This window comes from Armigeres subalbatus, chromosome 1 (genome assembly GCF_024139115.2).
Source record: "Armigeres subalbatus isolate Guangzhou_Male chromosome 1, GZ_Asu_2, whole genome shotgun sequence".
Lineage (NCBI taxonomy): Eukaryota > Metazoa > Arthropoda > Insecta > Diptera > Culicidae > Armigeres > Armigeres subalbatus.
In genome coordinates this window covers 306785476-306805276 of record NC_085139.1, presented here as the reverse complement: position 1 = coordinate 306805276, position 19801 = coordinate 306785476, and the positions used below count along the sequence as shown (strand labels likewise).

The 19801-nt window shown below is 40.5% G+C and overlaps 1 protein-coding gene across 16 annotated transcripts in view; it reads right to left on the bottom strand.

The window, feature by feature from the left end:
- Positions 1 to 19801, bottom strand: part of LOC134207880 (partitioning defective 3 homolog) — a 449770-nt gene that overhangs the window by 194832 nt on the left and 235137 nt on the right. For 9 of the 16 annotated variants that reach the window (XR_009978437.1, XR_009978438.1, XM_062683878.1 and 6 more), the window contains exon 2: positions 929 to 1787. The exons of the other annotated variants lie outside the window; for them this stretch is intronic. Coding sequence is in view for 7 of the 9 variants with exons in the window: in XM_062683878.1 (XP_062539862.1) it covers positions 929 to 1108 (180 nt within the window). In the remaining 2 variants the exon portion in view is untranslated. The remainder of the gene's footprint in view (positions 1 to 928; positions 1788 to 19801) is intronic. 16 annotated transcript variants of the gene reach the window in all.

Genomic DNA, 19801 nt, shown 5'->3' with positions numbered 1-19801 from the left:
TTTCTGCATACATTTTTCCATATAAACTTTCAACGAGTTTAGCACCGCCTAAACGTTGACCGATTTGGCTGAAATTTTGTCCAGAGCATCAGGGCATCAAATAGAATCGAATAAGAGGGCGGCCCATAAAAAAATTTGAAAAAGTGTTTTTTGAGCCACCTTAATGGTCGACCAGAAAACCAATTTGGTCATTTTGATGATCTTCCTTTGGCCTTTTGGAACGCCAATTTGGTTGATCTGAATGCCAATTTTGTCTTTCTGGAGATCATTTTCGCCTTTATGAATGCCAAATTTATCGTTCCTAAGATTATTTCGGCCTATCTGAATGCTTGAATTTGGTCGTTCTGAAGATCATCTCTCTGGAGACCATTTTGGTCATTTTGAAGTCTAATTTGGACAATTTTAAAACTAGTTTGGACTTTTTAACGCTAATATGGTTTCTTTTAAGATCATGTTTGAATCTCGGAATGCCAATTCTGTCAGCCAATTGCTCTGAAGGCTAATAAAGACTTCTTAAAGACCAATTTAGACAATCTGTAGACAAATTTAGTCATTTCGAAAACCATTTCGGTTTATCTGTAGAAGTTCAAAACTTGCTTTACTCGTCACAAGGTATATTTCCCTCATATTGTTCCCTAGATAATAATGTTTACTGTTCGGTTAAGTTGTAATCGGTCAAAAGGCGTTCGACAGTAAAGTATACGGTTGTAGCTCCCACTAATTAAAAACCAGCTATGACATGGACATCCAGCCTTGTTAGATCTAGAAACCAACTCCCCTTGAACCGTTGGTGGAAAGGATTAAGTGGGTTGCATAATCAACAATATGTACTTAGAAACGAAAATTAAAACAATGGCTGACACAAACCCCTCGTCAACGTTACAACGGTTTCAAAACCCGTCCCGTACCAAGCCCCAATCGATCTTACCGTCTTCCGCGGCAGGTTCAGCGAGTACGTTTTGTGCAGATACTGGTGACAGTGCGGGATGCCCTTCTGCTTCTGCGAGACCCGGTAGGTGTGCCGCCAGCCGAAGATGCCGGTAATTTTATCCGCCAGGGCCGGACACTTGGGCGGCAGCTCGAACACGCTACTGGTTTTCTTTTTCATCGCCGACGCCGGCCGCCGCTGCTGCACTGCACTTCCGGATGTTTGATGTGTGCACAAAACAAAACAACGGCAAATACACAACTCAGGCAAATGCAGTCCGGGTCGGGGGGCTACAGAAGATCTCTCTCACGCGATCGAGGAAGTCACGCGCATGTTTATATTTTATTGCATTTCTCTTTACACACGTGAAAACAAAAAGCCACAACACAATCGATGATCTGCGGTGGTTTCTCTGGGAGGTGTGTTTTATCCGCACACACCCGAGCTGCAGTTGCGGAAGCACGGGACGACTAACGATACCGACGGGTATGGTGGTATGTTGATTACGATGTACGACGGATAGTATGGATCGAATTAATTTTCACACTTTTTCTTCTTGTTGCCTCCCGATGTGCGAGAAGCCCGGTTTTCCCAATCGACAGCTTCCTCAAATCACCCCACGGCACACGCGAACCGACAGCTCATTATGACATGGCGGAACCGGTTTTCGAATGAATTTTCGCGGTTGTCGCTTTAGCGTTGAACCGAGCTGCTGCTGCCGATGGACCAACAGCTGATTTTTCCGCTCATTATCGTTTCCACTGCTGGGACGCAGCACACAGCACTTCAACACAGCGGGTCGATCGGTATGGACATTCTCTTCGTTCAATCGGGTAGACGAATGTGTATTTCTGTGGACCTGGATGTGGGAACAGCACACGTGAGTAACACGAACCAACCCTCGTTTCGAATTGCACAAACTATTTTGCCGACATTGCTCCCCGCCCCCACTACACACGGCATGGACTGGCGACGGCAACTACTGTCTGTCTACGAGTGAGGAAAAGTGATCGTCGTTGGATATCGTTAGCTGAAATTCCCCCCTCAGCAGAGCAGGTAATGCTGCAGATCGTCATCTAACACTAACTCAGCTGTGCATGCTGCGTAATTGGTTTGGAGAGCTGAGCTCTTGTTGCTTGCTTGGAACAGTGGATTACGAATGTTTCGACAGATTTCAGTGCAAATGTTTATATCTTTCATATTCAGTCATTACGGTGAAGGATGTTGGGAAAATAATTGCAGAGGGAATCGGCACAATATTATTCATTTCATTGCTAAACGATTTGATGCTGGCAACAAAAGTTATTAAGGAAATTCAATTTAACACGTAAAAGAATAACATCAATATCAATAATGAGCATTTCTGTTTTCTTTACAATTTTGCTCATCAAAATCATATTACTTCGCAACAATAACTGACTTTCAACTTAGGATCTATTCTTTGATTGCGATGCGTTTAATATATTCAAATAGATTGTGGGCTGCTTCACGAAACGTACATAACTTTTACATTAAAAGCAATTCTCAAAGTAATTTTCATATAACCTTCAAATAACATGTGTACAATAAAATTTCATCCAAACCAACTAAAAATTAACTATTAAAATAGCAAAAACAATCGTTTAAGCACAAGGGAGCGAAATAGTCGAAATTTGAATCACTCTAGTGAGCATCCAAGTTAGTCTAGCTCTAGGATGTGAGGGTGTAAAGGGTGAGCACCCAAGTTAGACACACGTGGTATATTAGTGGTGAGCATCCAAGTAAGACTCATATGGTGCGTCAGAGAGAGTGTATCAGAAAGTGTGTAAAAAAGCTCGCTCAAGTAAGCCTTATACGCAGGGTTTGAATCCAAACGAGAATGAGAAAATCTCTCACTTATCATGTCTACAACCAATGATAAATTTATTTTAAGAAGCCCCAATTGCGGGGGGAACCGGTTCTGATTATGCATTTCAACTTGTTTTACACAGCTGTGCGAAAAAAATATGGTCCCCAATATAATATTAGCGGGAACAAAGCGTTTCATCAAACCAACTCGGTGGGGGCCGCCTATTTGAATCAGTTTTTTTTTCAACTTGTATACAAGTGCGATAGTTTTGTTTTCATGGTTTGTTATGATTCGAAGAGGTTTTTGCATCTCTTTTATTGTTGTTCGTTATCTATTGAGAGCGATTTCTGCAAACCCTGCTCATACGGGATGAGTGCCTGTGTGAGCGTGAATGAACATTTAGTACTGCCTATCCTCTAGAAGTAATGCTGGGAAACTGGTCCTGGGGAAAATGATGGGCGGAGCCCAAAGGAGTTTAGTCAGTATTGCCTTCACTGGTCGAGTCCGACGCTCCAGTACACTTCCGTGTGGTAGTTTGGCAACTACTTAGCACGTGTGCTAAGTATTGCGTAAATGTATTTTCCCTTGTAAAAAAGACATAAACACATACAGACATACACACATACAGACAAACAAAAGTACAACGTCGTGGAATTAAATGAAATACAGCGTTAACTCGATTTTGTCACAACCCGATTATATTTGAAAATTTCAGTGTTTTTTTTTCGCAAATAATTGGGTAGAGAACCATTTGGGCGGCACCCCCTATTCCCGTCCACAACGTTAATTACTCGAGAACATTAAAACCGACTTACTTGTTTTTAGTACAAGGTTAGTTTCTGTCGATATCTAGTGATGTACAAAAAATCATGCCATTTGGTTGAAACGCGATCGAGTTATTAACGTTGCGGACGGGAATAGGGGGTGCTGCCCAAATGGTCTCGCTCCCTACCACAAACAACAATGATTTTCATGAAATAACTTTCATCGATATGGGGTCCCATAGCGTAATTGGCCACACGTTCGCCTTACAAGCGAATGGTTATGGGCTCGATTCCCAGCCCCTCCACCAAACTCCCGTTAGGATGCGCTGCCCATGTGGTGGTATATTGGGAAACGCGCCTTACCGTCATGACTGCCTGATGACGACTGACAAATTGTTCTTCTCGGCGGCAATCCTCCAGCAGCGTATTCGGCTAAATGGCAACCGAATAAAGCAACGATCATTGGATGCACGACTTGGAAAAACGGCATAAACTGATTCATATTTGAGAAATGAATTAAAAAATCGAAAGTAAAAAAAATCAGATTTTGTCACATTTTATCACGTGTGGGAATCACTCTATGGGAAAATAAAAAAAACACTAAACTAAAAAAAATGAGGTGAAAAAATTGGGATTTCACTACACTTGTCTTATGACAGGAACCTGTTTTTTTACCCCTTCCGTTTCCAACCCCCTTTAGAAAACGAAAATGAAAATCTTTTTAATTGTAACTTTTCTATCTTTCAGCATTTTTCTTTCGCAACTTTCATCAAAAGAAGTGGAATTTATTCAAGTTTTAGCAGTTTCATGGATTTTTAGGGATTGTATGACATTTTCCAGGCACGGCAAATGCTGGGTAAAGCGTACCATTGGTACTTCGCGTACCTGAAGGAATAAAATAGACCCCATCTCGCGGTCCTTAGCCTCTTACCCAGCAACTCCTATCTCTACCTCCCCGCGGTGCTGGCCGGGATACGAGCAACCTTAGGGAAGATCGGGTAACCAACCCCGGTGGGAACTATGGTCGTATGCTGACAGGGAAGGGGGGGTTTGCTCCTCTCCGGAGGTGCAAATCTTATTGAGCGTCTGTTCTCCATGTCAGGATCGGCTCACAACAGCGTCTGTTCCCCATGTTAGGGCCGGCTGATCATCGTCCGAGTGCCAGCGAGGGACTCTAAGTGAAACTGTGCACCATGGTCCACCGGAAATAAGGAGGAATGGTCCTCCGGAAATTTAGGGGGTTTGGTGTCAGGCCCTGCAAGCCAGCCTTTAAAAATCATAAGCAACGAACAATCAACAAGAGAGTACGGACCGGAACCATCGTCGAAGACCACTGCGACGAAAAGGGACTAGCGATTGGAAACTCGGTTCGTGGAACTGCAAATCTCTCAACTTCATCGGGAGCACACGCATACTCGCCGATGTGCTCAAGGACCGTGGATTCGGCATCGTAGCGCTGCAGGAGGTTTGTTGGAAGGGATCAATGGTGCGAACGTTTAGAGGTAATCATACCATCTACCAGAGCTGCGGCAACACACACGAGCTGGGAACAGCTTTCATAGTGATTGGCGATATGCAAAGGCGTGTGATCGGGTGGTGGCCGATCAATGACAGAATGTGCAGGTTGAGGATCAAAGGCCGGTTCTTCAACTTCAGCATAATCAACGTCCATAGCCCACACTCCGGAAGCACTGATGATGATAAGGACGCATTCTACGCGCAGCTGGAACGTGAGTACGACAGCTGCCCAAGCCACGACGTCAAAATCATCATAGGAGATTTGAACGCTCAGGTTGGCCAAGAGGAGGAGTTTAGACCGACTATTGGAAAGTTCAGCGCTCACCGGCTGACGAACGAAAACGGCCTACGACTAATTGATTTCGCCGCCTCCAAGAATATGGCCATTCGCAGCACCTACTTCCAACACAGCCTCCCGTATCGGTACACCTGGAGATCGCCACTGCAGACAGAATCACAAATCGACCACGTTCTGATTGATGGACGGCACTTCTCCGACATTATCGACGTCAGGACATATCGTGGCGCTAACATCGACTCTGACCACTATCTGGTGATGGTTAAACTGCGCTCAAAACTATCCGTCATTAACAATGTTCGGTACCGACGACCGCCGCGGTACGACCTAGAGCGACTGAAGCAACCTGATGTCGCCACTGCATACGCGCAGCATCTCGAGGCAGCGTTGCCGGAAGAGGGTGAGCTCGATGGGGCCCCTCTTGAGGACTGCTGGAATACAGTCAAAGCAGCCATTAACGACGCAGCGGAGAACAACGTCGGGTATATGGGTCAAAGTCGACGGAACGATTGGTTCGACGAAGAGTGCAGACAGATTCTGGAGGAGAAGGACGCAGCGCGGGCGGTCGCGCTGCAGCAAGGTACCCGGCAGAACGTGGAACGTTATAGACGGAAGCGGAGACAGCAGACCCGCCTTTTTCAGGAGAAGAAACGCCGCCTGGAAGAAGCGGAGTGCGAGGAGATGGAACAGCTGTGCCGTTCTCAAGATACACGCAAGTTCTATCAGAAGCTCAACGCATCCCGCAAAGGCTTCGTGCCGCGAGCCGAAATGTGCCGGGATAAGGATGGGAGCATCTTGACGGACGAACGTGTGGTGATCGAAAGGTGGAAGCAGCACTACGAGGAACATCTGAATGGCGCTGAGAGTACAGGCAATGAAAGTCAAGGCAGCGGAGGAGATGACTACGTCAGTTCAGCGGACGATGGAAGCCAACCAGCCCCCACCTTGAGGGAAGTTAAGGATGCCATTCAACAGCTAAAGACCAATAAAGCAGCTGGTAAGGATGGTATCGGAGCTGAGCTCATCAAGATGGGCCCGGAAAAGCTGGCCACTTGCCTGCACAAACTGATAGTCAGAATCTGGGAAAACGAACAGCTACCGGAGGAGTGGAAGGAAGGGTTATATGCCCCATCTACAAGAAAGGCGACAAACTGGAGTGTGAGAACTTTCGAGCGATCACCATCCTTAATGCCGCCTACAAAGTGATATCCCAGATCATCTTCCGTCGTCTGTCACCATTTGTGAACGAGTTCGTGGGAAGTTATCAAGCCGGCTTCGTTGACGGCCGCTCGACAACGGACCAGATCTTTACTGTACGGCAAATCCTTCAAAAATGTCGTGAATACCAGGTCCCAACGCACCATCTGTTCGTTGATTTCAAGGCGGCATACGACAGTATAGACCGCGTAGAGCTATGGAAAATTATGGACGAGAACAGCTTCCCTGGGAAGCTTACCAGACTGATCAAAGCAACGGTGGATGGTGTGCAAAACTGTGTGAAGATCTCGGGCGAACACTCCAGTTCGTTCGAATCGCGCCGGGGACTAAGACAAGGTGATGGACTTTCGTGCCTGTTGTTCAACATTGCGCTAGAAGGTGTCATGCGGAGAGCCGGGTGTAACAGCCGGGGTACGATTTTCAACAGATCCAGTCAATTTATTTGCTTCGCGGATGACATGGACATTGTCGGCCGAACATTTGCAAAGGTGGCCGAACTGTACACCCGCCTGAAACGTGAAGCAACAAAAGTTGGACTAGTGGTGAATGCGTTAAAGACAAAGTACATGCTTGTGGGTGGAACCGAGCGCGACAGGGTCCGCCTGGGAAGCAGTGTTACGATAGACGGGGATACCTTCGAGGTGGTCGAGGAATTCGTCTACCTCGGATCCTTGCTAACGGCTGACAACAACGTTAGTCGTGAAATACGAAGGCGCATCATCTGTGGAAGTCGGGCCTACTACGGGCTCCAGAAGAAACTGCGGTCGAAAAAGATTCGCCACCGCACCAAATGTATCATGTACAAGACGTTAATAAGACCGGTAGTCCTCTACGGACATGAAACATGGACAATGCTCGAGGAGGACTTGCAAGCACTCGGAGTATTCGAGAGACGGGTGCTTAGGACCATCTTTGGCGGTGTACAAGAAGACGGTGTGTGGCGGCGAAGAATGAACCATGAGCTCGCCCAGCTCTACGGCGAACCCAGTATCCAGAAGGTAGCTAAAGCCGGAAGGGTACGATGGGCAGGGCATGTTGCAAGAATGCCGGACAGCAACCCTGCAAAGATGGTGTTCGCTTCCGATCCGGCAGGTACGAGACGACGTGGAGCGCAGCGAGCGAGATGGGCAGACCAGGTGCAGAACGACTTGGCGAGCGTGGGGCGTATTCGAGGATGGATAGATGCGGCCTCGAACCGTGTATTGTGGCGTCAAATTGTTGATTCAGTGTTATCTGTATAGATGTAGACTAAATAAATGAAATGATGAATGACATTTTCCAGAAAACCATTTGCCTGAATGATTTTTGCCAAAAACCCATTTGCCAGAATGGACCATATGCCAGAAACCCATTCCCCAGAATAGACTTTATCCATAATTGCCATTTTCAAACACGGGCATGGGCAAACATCTAGGGATAACAACTACCCTTGCCTCAATCAGAGTAAGCGCATTCTTTAAAAAAAATAATAATATCCACCATTGCTTCATTCCTGGGAAACGCCTATTTTCAAAGAAGGGATCACATTCCCCATTGCCTTAACCAGAGTGTAAAATAATCGAAATTTTTTGGTGAAGTCCATTCTTCTTCACTTGTCAGTTCACTTCCGACACATTCATAGTCGGCTCTGGACAGTCAATATTCAGTTGAATATTATTAGTTATTGAATATTAGTAGTTCAGTTGAATATTAGAGTATTTATTTTAGTCTCGTCTGACTATGTCATTCTATGTTTTGAATATTCATGCGATGTTTGTCAAAATTTGGACCGAATTTGCTTCATGAAGATGAATATTTCAAGCTCTGGCCTTAACCCTTTCAGGACGACTGGGTCACATTTGCTCAGCGCGCTGGGCACATATGACCCATCCGTCCAAAAAGGGTAAATCTGGACAAGCGCCTACTGTTAAAGTAGTAATGACATCCACCATTGCCTTGATCCGGCCAAGCGCCTGCTTTAAAAGAAGGAGTCACATCCACCATTCCTTAATCCAGGCAAACGCTTACTTTTAAAGAAGGGATCACATCCACCGTTGCTTTAATCCGGGCAAGCGCCTACTTTCAAAGAAGGAGTTACATCCACTATTGCCTCAATTCGGGCAAGCGCAAGGGATTATATTGATCATTGCTTTAGTCCTGTCAAACGCATACTTTTAAAAAAGGGATCACATCCAGCATTGCTTTATTTGTGCCAATCGCCTATTTTTAAAGAAGGGACCACATCCGCCATTGCCTGAATCCGGGCAAGTGCCTACTTTTAAAGAAGGTGTCACATCCTCCATTGCGTTAATCCGGGCAAGCGCCTAAGGAAGGAATCACATCTTTCATTATATTAATCCCGACAAACGCCTACTTTTAAAGAATGAATCACATCTGCAATTACCTTAATTCGGGCAAGCGCCTGCTTTTAAAGAAGGGATCATGTTTACCGTTGCATTAATCCGGGCAAGCGACTTGTTTTAAAGAAGGGATCATACCCACCATTGCTTTAATCCTGACAAACGTCTATTTCTAACGAAATGGGGGAATGGTGCATACTGGCGAATGGCTTTCTGAGAAATGGTGCATTCTGGCAAACGATTCTGGCAAATTGATTCTGGCAAATGACTTTCTGGCGAATGTCATACAACCATTTTTAGGATTGGCCATTTGGTTCCGGATTTGAAATGGGTGTTAGCAAGTTTGGTCATTTCTCAGAACGCATACTTTGGAAATGATTATTTCAGATATTTTGATTGGAAATGACGCATAAACTATTCCAAATTTGATCAAGATCCGAGCGGCACACATATGATATAGAGGTTTCTATTACCTATATGCAATTTGAGTTTCATTTTAAAAGGGTTCAAATATTGTCCATGAACTGCTAAACTACTTGTCTATCGGTTCCAGGTGGTCCAAGTACGGTCCAGGAAGTACTTAACTACCATAGAATGCCATAACTTTTGAAATGATGAAGTTTGATGTGTCGCATGATGGTATTCGAGCATTTCCGTAAAGTGACTCCGTAAGAGGTTCCGGCGGAACGTTCTTTTAAAGTAGCCGGATTGGCCAATTTGGTCATCGGAAAAACCAATGTTGAGTTAAAAAAAACAATTTTGATTTCGAAAAGACCAATTTGGTCTTAGGCAAGACCGATCTGGTCTTTCGAAACGACCTATTTTCTCTTTGGAAAGACCAATTTGGGCTTCGGAAATACCACTTGGTCTTCGGATTGATAAATTTTGTCTTTGGAAAGAACAATTTGTTCTTCGGAAACGACAAATTTGGTCTACGGAAAGACCAATTTTGACTTCAAAATAACCAATTTGGTCTTCTGAAAGACCAATTCGGATTTCGAAACCCGAATTGGTCTTCGGAAACAACCAATTTTGTCTTCGGAATGATCGATTTGGTGTTGGGAAAGACCAACTTCTTCTTCGGGAAGACCAATTCCGGCTTTGGAAAGACCAATTTTGATTTTTTTATGAGACCAATTTTTTATTCGGAAAGACCAATTTAGTCTTCGGAAAGCCCAATTTGGTCTTCATAAAGATCAATTTGGTTTTCGGAAAGACCAATTTGGTCTTCCAAAAACTAATTTTGGCTTCGAAAAGACGAATTTGGTACTGAGATTGATAATTTTTTACTTCGGAAAGACAAATAGTAAAACCGATTTGGCCTTCGTAAAGACCGATTCAATGTTCGGAAACGATCAATTTGGTTTTCGAAAAGACTAATTTTTACCTCAAAATGATGAATTTTGTCCTCGGAAAGATCAATTTGACTTCGAAAAGACCAATTGAGCTTTCGTTAAGACCAATTTGGCCTTCGTAAAGACCTATTTGGTCTTTGGAAACGACCAATTTGATTATCGGATTGATCAATTTGGTCTTCGAATTGGTCAATTTGGTCTTCGGAAATACCAATTTGGTCTTCGGAATGACCAAAGACAAATTTCGGCTTCGGAAAGAAAAATTTAGTCTTTAACAAGACCATTTTTTAATTCAAAAAGATCAATTTTTAATTCGAAAAGACTAATTTGGTCTTAGCCAAGACAGATTTGGTCTTCGAAAACGAAAAAACCAATTTAGTATTCGGAAACACAAACGGAAAGATGGAAAGACCAATTTCGATTTCGGAAAGACCAAATTAGTCTTCGTAAAGACCAATTTGGTTTTCGGAAAGACCAATTTGGTCTTTGAAAAACTAATTTTGGCTTCGAAAAGACGAATTTGGTAATGAGATTGATATTTTTTTTTTGATTGGAAAGACAAATACGGTCTTCGGAAACAACCAATTTGGTCTTCGGAAAGATCAATTTGATCGCCGGATTGGCCAATTTGGTCTTCGGAAAACCAAATTCGGTTTTCGGAAAGACCAAAGACCAATTTCGGCTTGGGAAGGACCAATTTAGTCTTCAAAAAGACCAATTTTTAATTCAAAAAGAACCAATTTTTAATTCGAAAAGATTAATTTGGTCTTAGCCAAAACCGATTTGGTCTTCGGAAGCAACCAATTTTGTCTTCGGAATGATCACTTTGGTCTTCGAAAAGACCAATTTGGTTTTCGGAAAGACCAATTTGGTCTTCGTAAAGATCAATTTGGTTTTTGGAATGACCAATTTGGTCTTCCAAAAACTAATTTGGTCTAATTTGGACGAATTTGGTAATGAGATTGCATTTTTCGGAAAGACAAATACGGTCTTCGAAAACGACCGATTTGGTCTTCGTAAAGACCGATTTGATGTTCGGAAACGATCAATTTGGTTTTCAAAAAGACTAATTTTGACTTCAAAATGATGAATTTGGTCTTCGGAAAGACTGGTTTTGACTTCGAAAAGACCAATTGGGCTTTCGTAAAGACCAATTTGGTCTTCGTAAATACCTATTTGGTCTTCGGAAAGATCAATTTGGTCGTCGGATTGGCCAATTCGGTCTTCGGATTGGTCAATTTGGTCTTCGGAAAGACCAAAGACCAATTTAGTCTTCATAAAGACCAATTCTGATTCTGAGTTCAAAAAGAACAATTTTGATTTCGAAAAAACCAGAAAAGACCGATTTGGTCTTCGGAAACGATCTATTTTGTCTTCAGAAAGATCAATTTCGTCTTCAAAAAGACCAATTTGGGCTTCGGAAATACCAATTTGGGCTTCTTAAATACCAATTCGGATTTCGAAACCCGAATTGGTCTTCGGAAACAACCAATTTTGTCTTCGGAATGATCAATTTGGTCTTGGTAAGCCAACTTGATCTGCGAGAAGATCAAATTGGTCTTCGGAAAGACAAATTACGGCTAATTTGACAAATTTAGTCTTCGAAAAGACCAATTTGGGCTTCGGAAATACCAATTTGGTCTTCGGATTGTTAAATTGTGTCTTCGGAAAAAACAATTTGTTCATCGGAAAGACCAATTCGGTTTTCGAAAAGACCGAATTGGTCTTTGGAAACGACAAATTTTTTCGGAAACAATTAATTTTGTCTTCGGAATGATCAATTTGGTCTTTGGAAAGACCAACTTGATCTTCAAGAAGATCACTTTGGTCTTCGGTTAGACCAAATTAGTTTTCGAAAAGAACGATTTACTCTTCGGAGGTACTTATTCGATCTTCGGAAAGACCAATTTTCACTATAAAAAGATCAATTTGATCTTCAGAAAGACCAATATGATCTCCGAAAAAATCAAATTCAATTTTTATATACTGTATTAAAGTAATTTTTCAAAAAATAATAAAATAAACTTGATCTTCGGATAGTCGTCCGATTCGGTCTTCAGAAAGTACAATTTTTGTCTTTTAAAAGAAAATTTGCGTGTTCAGTACTGTTCCATTTAATTCCACCACGTTTTAATCTATACAGATTCGTATTTCGGCTTAAATGTTAGGCTGTCTTCAGTGTCTCGTACTTGACGCGACATCGACAAGATTTTTCTGAAGACCATTTCCTTCATTTTGAAGACTAACTTCATTTTTCTGAAGACTAATTTGTTTTTTTTTAAATAATTCTAATTTTCTGAAGACAAGACGAGCTCGATGGTCTAGTGGCTACCGCTTCTGCCTTATAAGCAGGAGGTCGTGGGTTCAATTCCAGGCTCGTCCCTTTCCTACATTGTATTTCTATCTTAGTTATTTCTGTGTTTCACGTTATACCAAAACGATTCCTACTGTTATAACCTTCCACACAATTCCACAAAAACCTCCCGTGGCACCTATGAGAGGTCGTAGAGTTTTATGCATCTTTCTTAAGTAGGTGTCCAACAAACCATCCTTCCCCTTCCTCAGCATTCGCAAGGACGTGGCCAGGACAGATCTCGACTATTGGAGAGTACATTGCTTGCATCTAAGAGTTAGCGATTAGTCCCAAATCAATATCTGTGGTAACGGATGAAAGTGATGCTACTCTCATACAATAGTCTTGAGATCACAGCTGTAGATCACTTTGAGTTTTCAGGATACCAAAAAAGCTTTTCTGAAAAAAAAAAAAAAACAATTTGGTTTTACGGAAGACGAATTTTATCTTTATGAAGAGCAACTTCATTGTTTTAGAGACTAGCTGGTATTTTTTAATTGCTGATGGGTTCTATCTGAAATGTTTCTGAAGACCAACTTGGCCTTTTAAATCATATCAGTTTTCCAATTTTTACTCATCACAAATCTCCCCAGAAGCATAAATTATATACAACATAATTTGGTTCGATAAGACTAACAGAATTATGCGTTTCTCGAGCTTTCATCGTTAAGGCTTCCATGTTTCATCTTTATTATTTTTTTCTCCATTTATTTTCTTTTGTTTTTCATCTTCTTTCGTTTGTTTCTTCATTTTATTTTTTTTTTCTTGATATTTTGTCGCCTTTCCTTTTTGTAGTTTTTCTCTCTTTTATTCATTATTCTTTTTATTTCTATCTTCTTCTGTATGTTTATTTCAACTTAAATTGCCAATTGTCGAAAAAATATACAAATATTTTGGGTTTCGATTTTTGAGACATTTTTTGAATAGTCCTCCATATTTTTTTGCAATTTCCAAACAAATTCAATCGGATATAATGTACCGAGTTGACCATCTCCTAGATGTTATTAGCACCAGCTTAATGGCGTCCTAAAAGCATTCGAAAATTTACGCATCTGCAAATGGCAAATTAATGCAAATTCCGTTCATTCCATCGTCTAACTGTCCAGGCCCCATGAAATTTCAACTTAAACAAAAATTATATCTCCAAACGATCCATTTCCGGCATCATTTTTCACGTCCCACAAATCTGCCTGCCGAAAGAAAAAAAAATGAATCTCTAAATTCGCACTGAACAAAAAAAAGATACCGCGCGGCTAACGGCCACTCGTCGTAATGAGAAGCTCGCTTCTGCGGCTCAAACTTCTACCGGGGGGCGCGCGTAGTCGCACGCTCTCGCTGATAGTCGCATAGTCGTAATTAATTCGCGCTTTATGTTCTGCGACTGCCAGGCCAGCATCAAAAGTAACAGTACCCGTCGTCGTCGTCGCTATCGGATTTCTTTCCTTCTGGTTCAGTCGGAGGCAAGTTCGCGGCGCAGCGAATGGAGGTGAAAATCATCCTCGGGTTGCTTTCATTTTGGACGGAATAATCGCGCACAAATTTTGTGCAACTAATTTTTCAGCGGTCGGTGCCCAGCTGGGGGGATCGGTTCACAACGATGAGCCTAATTAGGTACGGTTTTTGGAGTGAGTTCAGCGGTTTCACGACCAAAGATAAAAAATACCGTTCAATTTTTTTGACTAGGGCTATGCTCCAAAGATTTTGGATCGGCAAGCCTCAAGAAAGCGACTTCAAGGTTGTTTCGCGATTTTATGTGATATTTTCAATTAATCAAATATTTTAACCAGACCATCGCTACTCAAATCTTAGAAACACGTTAGAAAACCAGCTCCCCTGATTTATTCATTCAACTGGGTTATGCACCGCCAGCAGCGTTGCAACCAGTTTAATTAGCTTCTAGTGATTTGCCGCGATTGCGTCAATTTTTATGGCTGCGTTACGTACGTACGTACGTTCGTCCACTCAACACCTCAACAACGACGACGACACCTGAACCAGGCGAACTGTTGTGCATTAAATTTCGTTTGTCACCCTCCCCCATGAGAGAAGCCGCGCGCTGTGACACACTGCAGGCGGCGGCGCCGGTGATGATGACGAGAAGGCGGCTACTGCAGTGCGCACGAGGAGCTCATTCACTGAACTGCACAACAATTGCATTAACCTGTGTGTCACCTCGATTATCCAACGGAGTCGGTGACCGCAACCCGAAAAAAAACGATCATAATACATTTGAACGATTTAATAACAAATTAAGCGAATAATTTATTTTGGTTGACGAATTCGGTGGTTGAGTGAAGCGTTCGGTGCTTGTAGCATTTTCCAAGAAGACGAATAATGTAGAGTTATGCCTTGAATAGTAAAAATAGTCATAACTCCAGTCTACCGGTAGAAGTTGTCATCCTGGTGCATATTGAAAGCATGCATAATCCTAGCATTGCTCGTTGGTATGCCTAGTTGACGATATTTACGGTCAGTCTGTATGAAAACAGGTAAAATCAAGTATCCAAAAAAAATCGTTTTTTTTTTCAACTTCGAACACTGTAGCCATTGATCCACCTCCCTCTCATAAAACCTCGCGGTCGCGGCATTGAGCCTTCTAACCAACCGGCGAATTGATCACCCGTTAATCGATCGGAAACTTATCCAAAATCTCATTTTGCGAATTTTCTTTTCACCTTGCAGGCGAAGAATTGGAAAATAATCGATTCGATTTGCAACGTAAATCGCAATAGCAGCTGCCATAATCGCCGCGCCACAAGCCGAGACGTTTAGGTGATGCGCATTGGGTTCACTGTTTTCTTAAACCGCATAAACTTTTATTTTTTCGATTTTCTCCGCAAATTGGTTTGGTGTTCGCCTTTTTCCGTTCCACGGAATGTGCATTTTCAAGCGGATCAAGATTAATATTTGCAACATTGCATTGTTCGATACAATCCGACACAGCTTCCATTTTTACCATACAAAGAGACGAGTTCACCTGGAAGCATGTGTGTTACTAAATGAATAAAATCTTTATATAATTGAGAAAATTATTTTCGAGGTTTTGGCCATGAAGGCAACAACAATTTTCCGAAACGTTGAGACAGATCTTAAAACGGTTGTTCTGAAAAACCCTTAGACTGAAAAGCCGAAAACTGAAAAATACTCAAACATTAGCAGTCGAACTCTCAAACTATTGAGAAAATTGTTTAGTGACTTATCGCCTTCATCGAAAACAAACGGGTTTGTAGATAGATGGTTTGCCAAATAAATCAAATTTTGATTGCGTTATTTAAAAACCGACGGAAACATCTAGAAATGGAAAACAATCTTCAAATTTTGAAAGAGGTTGTACAAACTCCGGAATCCTAAGATTTTTTGAAAAAAAAAATCTACAAATTTATTAAAATGTTCTTCAAATTTCTATGAAAGTTGTTCAAATATCGAAAGAATTTGATTGCATCCAACCAAAAAAAATCGGAAATTTCAATGGGAGTTGTTAAGATTTGGAAATAAATTCTTCAAATTTCGAATTAATTGTCCCGAATTTCGTATGAAATGCTACGAATTTCGAATGAATATCTCCGAACTTACAATGAAATTCACCAAATTTCGAAAAAAAAATTTTCCGAGTTTCAAATATGTAAAGTTTTCCGAATATCGAATGAAATTTTCCGAATTCGAAAAAAACTCTCACCGGGCTTAGAATGGTGTCAGGCCATTAGGCCGAAGGTCATTAGGCCGAACGGTCGTTAGGTCGAATGGCCATTAGGCCGAATGGCCATTAGGCCGAATTAGCAAAAAAGAGCAAAATGTAAAGAATGATAAGTTCTTTCTTCCTTCTCCTATCTTGCATCTTCCTTGTTATATCTGTCTTCTTCTTTCTTCCTTCTTCCTCCTTCTCTCATCTTTCTTCCTTCTTCATTCTTCATTCTCCCTTCTTCTTTTTTCCTTCTTCCTTTTTCCTTCTTCTTTCTTCCTTCTTCCTTCTTTCTTCTTCTTTCTTCTTTTTTCTTCCTTCTTCCTTTTTCCTTCTTTCTTTTTCCTTATTCCTTCCTTCCTCCTTCTTCCTTCTTCTTTCTTCCTTTCTTCCGTGCTCCGTCTTCCTTCTCTCTTGTTCCTTCTTCTTCCTTCTTTCTTCTTTCTTCCTTCTTTCTTTCCTCGTTTCCTTCTTCCACCTCCCTTCTTCTTTCTTCCTTGATCCTTTTTCCTTCTTCCTTTTTCTTTCTTCTTCCTTCTTTCTTCTTCTTTCTTCCTTCTTTCCTTCTTTCCTTCTTCCTTTTTCCTTCTTTTTTTTAAATTCTTTATTTAGGTGTTTTTTTTAATTCTAGATTCAGTTAACACCGGATTTTTCCTTCTTTCTTCTTCCTTTTTCATTCTTTCTTCTTCCTTCCGTCTTTCTTCTTCTCTCTTCCTTCTTTCTTTTTCCTTCTTCCTTCCTTCACTTTTCCTTCTTCTTTCTTCTTCCCTGTTCCTTCTGTTCTTCTGTTCTTCTTTCCTCCATCTTCCTTCTTCCTACTTCCTTCTTCTTTCTTCCTTCTTTATTCTTCCTTCTTTCTTCTTTTTTCCTTCTTTATTCTTCCTTTTTCCTTCTTTCTTCTTCCTTCTTCCATCTGCCTTCTTCCTTCTTCCTTCTTCCTTGTTCCTTCTTTCTTTTTCTTCCTTCTTCCTTTTTCCTTCTTTGTTCTTCCTTTTTCATTCTTTCTTCTTCTTTCTTCTTCCCTCTTCTTTCTTTCTTTTTCATTCTTCCTTCTTCGTTTTTCCTTCTACTTTCTTCCTTCTTCCTTCTTCCATTTTCCTTCTTCCTTCTTCCATCTTCTTTCTTCCTTTTTTTCTTCTTTCCTGTTCCTTCCACCTTCTTCTTTCCTCCTTCTTTCTTCTTCCTTCTTCCTTCTTTATTCTTCCTTCTTCCTTTTTTCTTCTTCCTTTTTCCTTCTTTCTTCCGTCTTTCTTCTTCCTCTTCCGTCTTCGTTTTTTCTTCTTACTTATTCCTCCTTTTTCTTCTTTTCTTCTTCCATTCTACTTCTTACTCACTTCGCACTACTCACTTCTCACTCCCCAGTACTCATTCGGCCTAATGGCCATTCGGCCTAATGACCGTTCGGCCTAATGACCATTCGGCCTAATGGCCTTCGGCCTAATGACCCAGCATGCTTAGAATGCAACACTAAACTAATTTTGATTAAAATACTCACAGAACTAAGATTTGTCGAATTTGGAATTAAATCCTTCCAATTTCCTTCGAAAATCGAATAAAATTGAATTTCGAATTTTTTTTAAATCTTTCGTTTATTCCGTGAAGATGAATTTCGAATCAAATTTATTGATTTTTGAATGGAATTCATCAAAATAAAATTCTACGAATTCCAAATAAAATTCTCCAATTGAAAATTCCCCTCATTTCGCATAAAATTCTAACAAAATTTCGAATGAACTTCTTCGAATTTCGAATAAATGTCTCCGAATTTCCGGCCTAATGACCGTTCGGCCTAATGACCATTCGGCCTAATGGCCTTCGGCCTAATGACCCAGCATGCTTAGAATGCAACACTAAACTAATTTTGATTGAAATACTCACCGAATTAAGATGTGTTGAATTTGGAATTGAATCCTTCCAATTTCCTTCGAAAATCGAATAAAACTGAATATTGAATTTTGAATTTTGTTTTCTATCTTTCGTTTATTTGGAAGGCTCATTTGCCGTGAAGATAAATTTCGAATCAAATTAATTGATTTTTGAATGGAATTTATCCAAATAAAATTCTACGAATTCCAAACAAAATTCTCCAAATTCTCCCCTAATTTCGAATCAAATTCTAACAAAATTTCGAATTTCGAATAAATGTCTCCGAGTTTTGAATTAAATTTACTCTTTTTTAATTCAGTTCTTGTTAAACCAAGCAAGAAATATTCGTCGAATTTCAAATGAAATTTTCATCGAATTTCGAATAAAATTCTCTCCGAACTAAGTATGAAAATCTCTCCGAACTTGGAATGAAATTCTCTCCAAAATTCGAATAAAATCCTTCGGATTAAAAAATAAATAAAATTATGAATGAAATTCGAATAAAATCTTTAAATTTCGAATTAAATTCTTCGGGAAAAATGCTTCGAATTCCGATTTTTTTGAAATTCGAATAAATTCAGAATATCGGATAAAATTTTCCGAATTTTGAATGAAATAATGAAATAAAAAATCTTAATAATAAAATCTCTCTGAAATTCGAATGAAATTTTCTCCAAATTTCGAATAAAATTTTAGAATGAATTTTGCAAACCTTGATTGAAATTCTCCAAATCTTGATTTAATTTATTTTGAATGAAATTCTCGCCGAATTTGGAATGCAATTCTCACCAAATTTCGAATGAAATTCTTACCGTATTTGGAACAAAAAGGGAACTGTACCAGTTTTGGCCATGTTCCTAATTTAGCCAGTTTCTCGCATAACTCCAAAAATTAAGGCAATTAGCTTTATTAGGAGATATATTCCTCATGCTTCTTCACTGTTGAAACTGATCGATATTTTTTTTGGAAAATATACATTTTTCAGGGTTGGCCAAATAAGGCAATAATGTGTTAGATCCCGGCACTTTCCCTACTCAGAATTAGGAATTTAATACTCCGAATATCGCATGAAGTTATCACAAAATTTGAAATCAAATACTTCAAATTTCGAATCAAATTCTTCGAATTAAGAATAAATTTCTGAATATTTTGAATGAAGTTCTACGAATTTAGAATCATATTCTTCAAATTTCAAATAAAACTTTCTCCGCGCTCAGGATGAATATCTCTTCGAATTTCGAATGAAATTCTCTTTAAATTTCGAGAAGTTCCACGAATTTCGAATTCTTCGGAATTTGAATAAAATTTTCAAAATATAGAATGAAATTTTCCGAATTTCGATTGAAATTATCCAAAACTTGATTTCATTAATTCATCTTCTTATTGGCATTACATCCTCCACTGGGATATTGCCGTATTTGCTTCTCTCGAACAACAAAGTTGAATCGAAATGCTATCATTTAACTCCAAAATCGAACTGTTTATAGAAGGCTCGGAGACCTCGCAACTTAGTGTTCATCAAGCACTTCCACAGTTATTAAACTAAACCTCTTATAAGACGAGTTTATACAATCCCATTGAATTCCACCACTTAATTGTATCTTGACAGATACGTATTTCGACCTCAACAGTAAGGCCGTCTTCAGTGTCTCGTA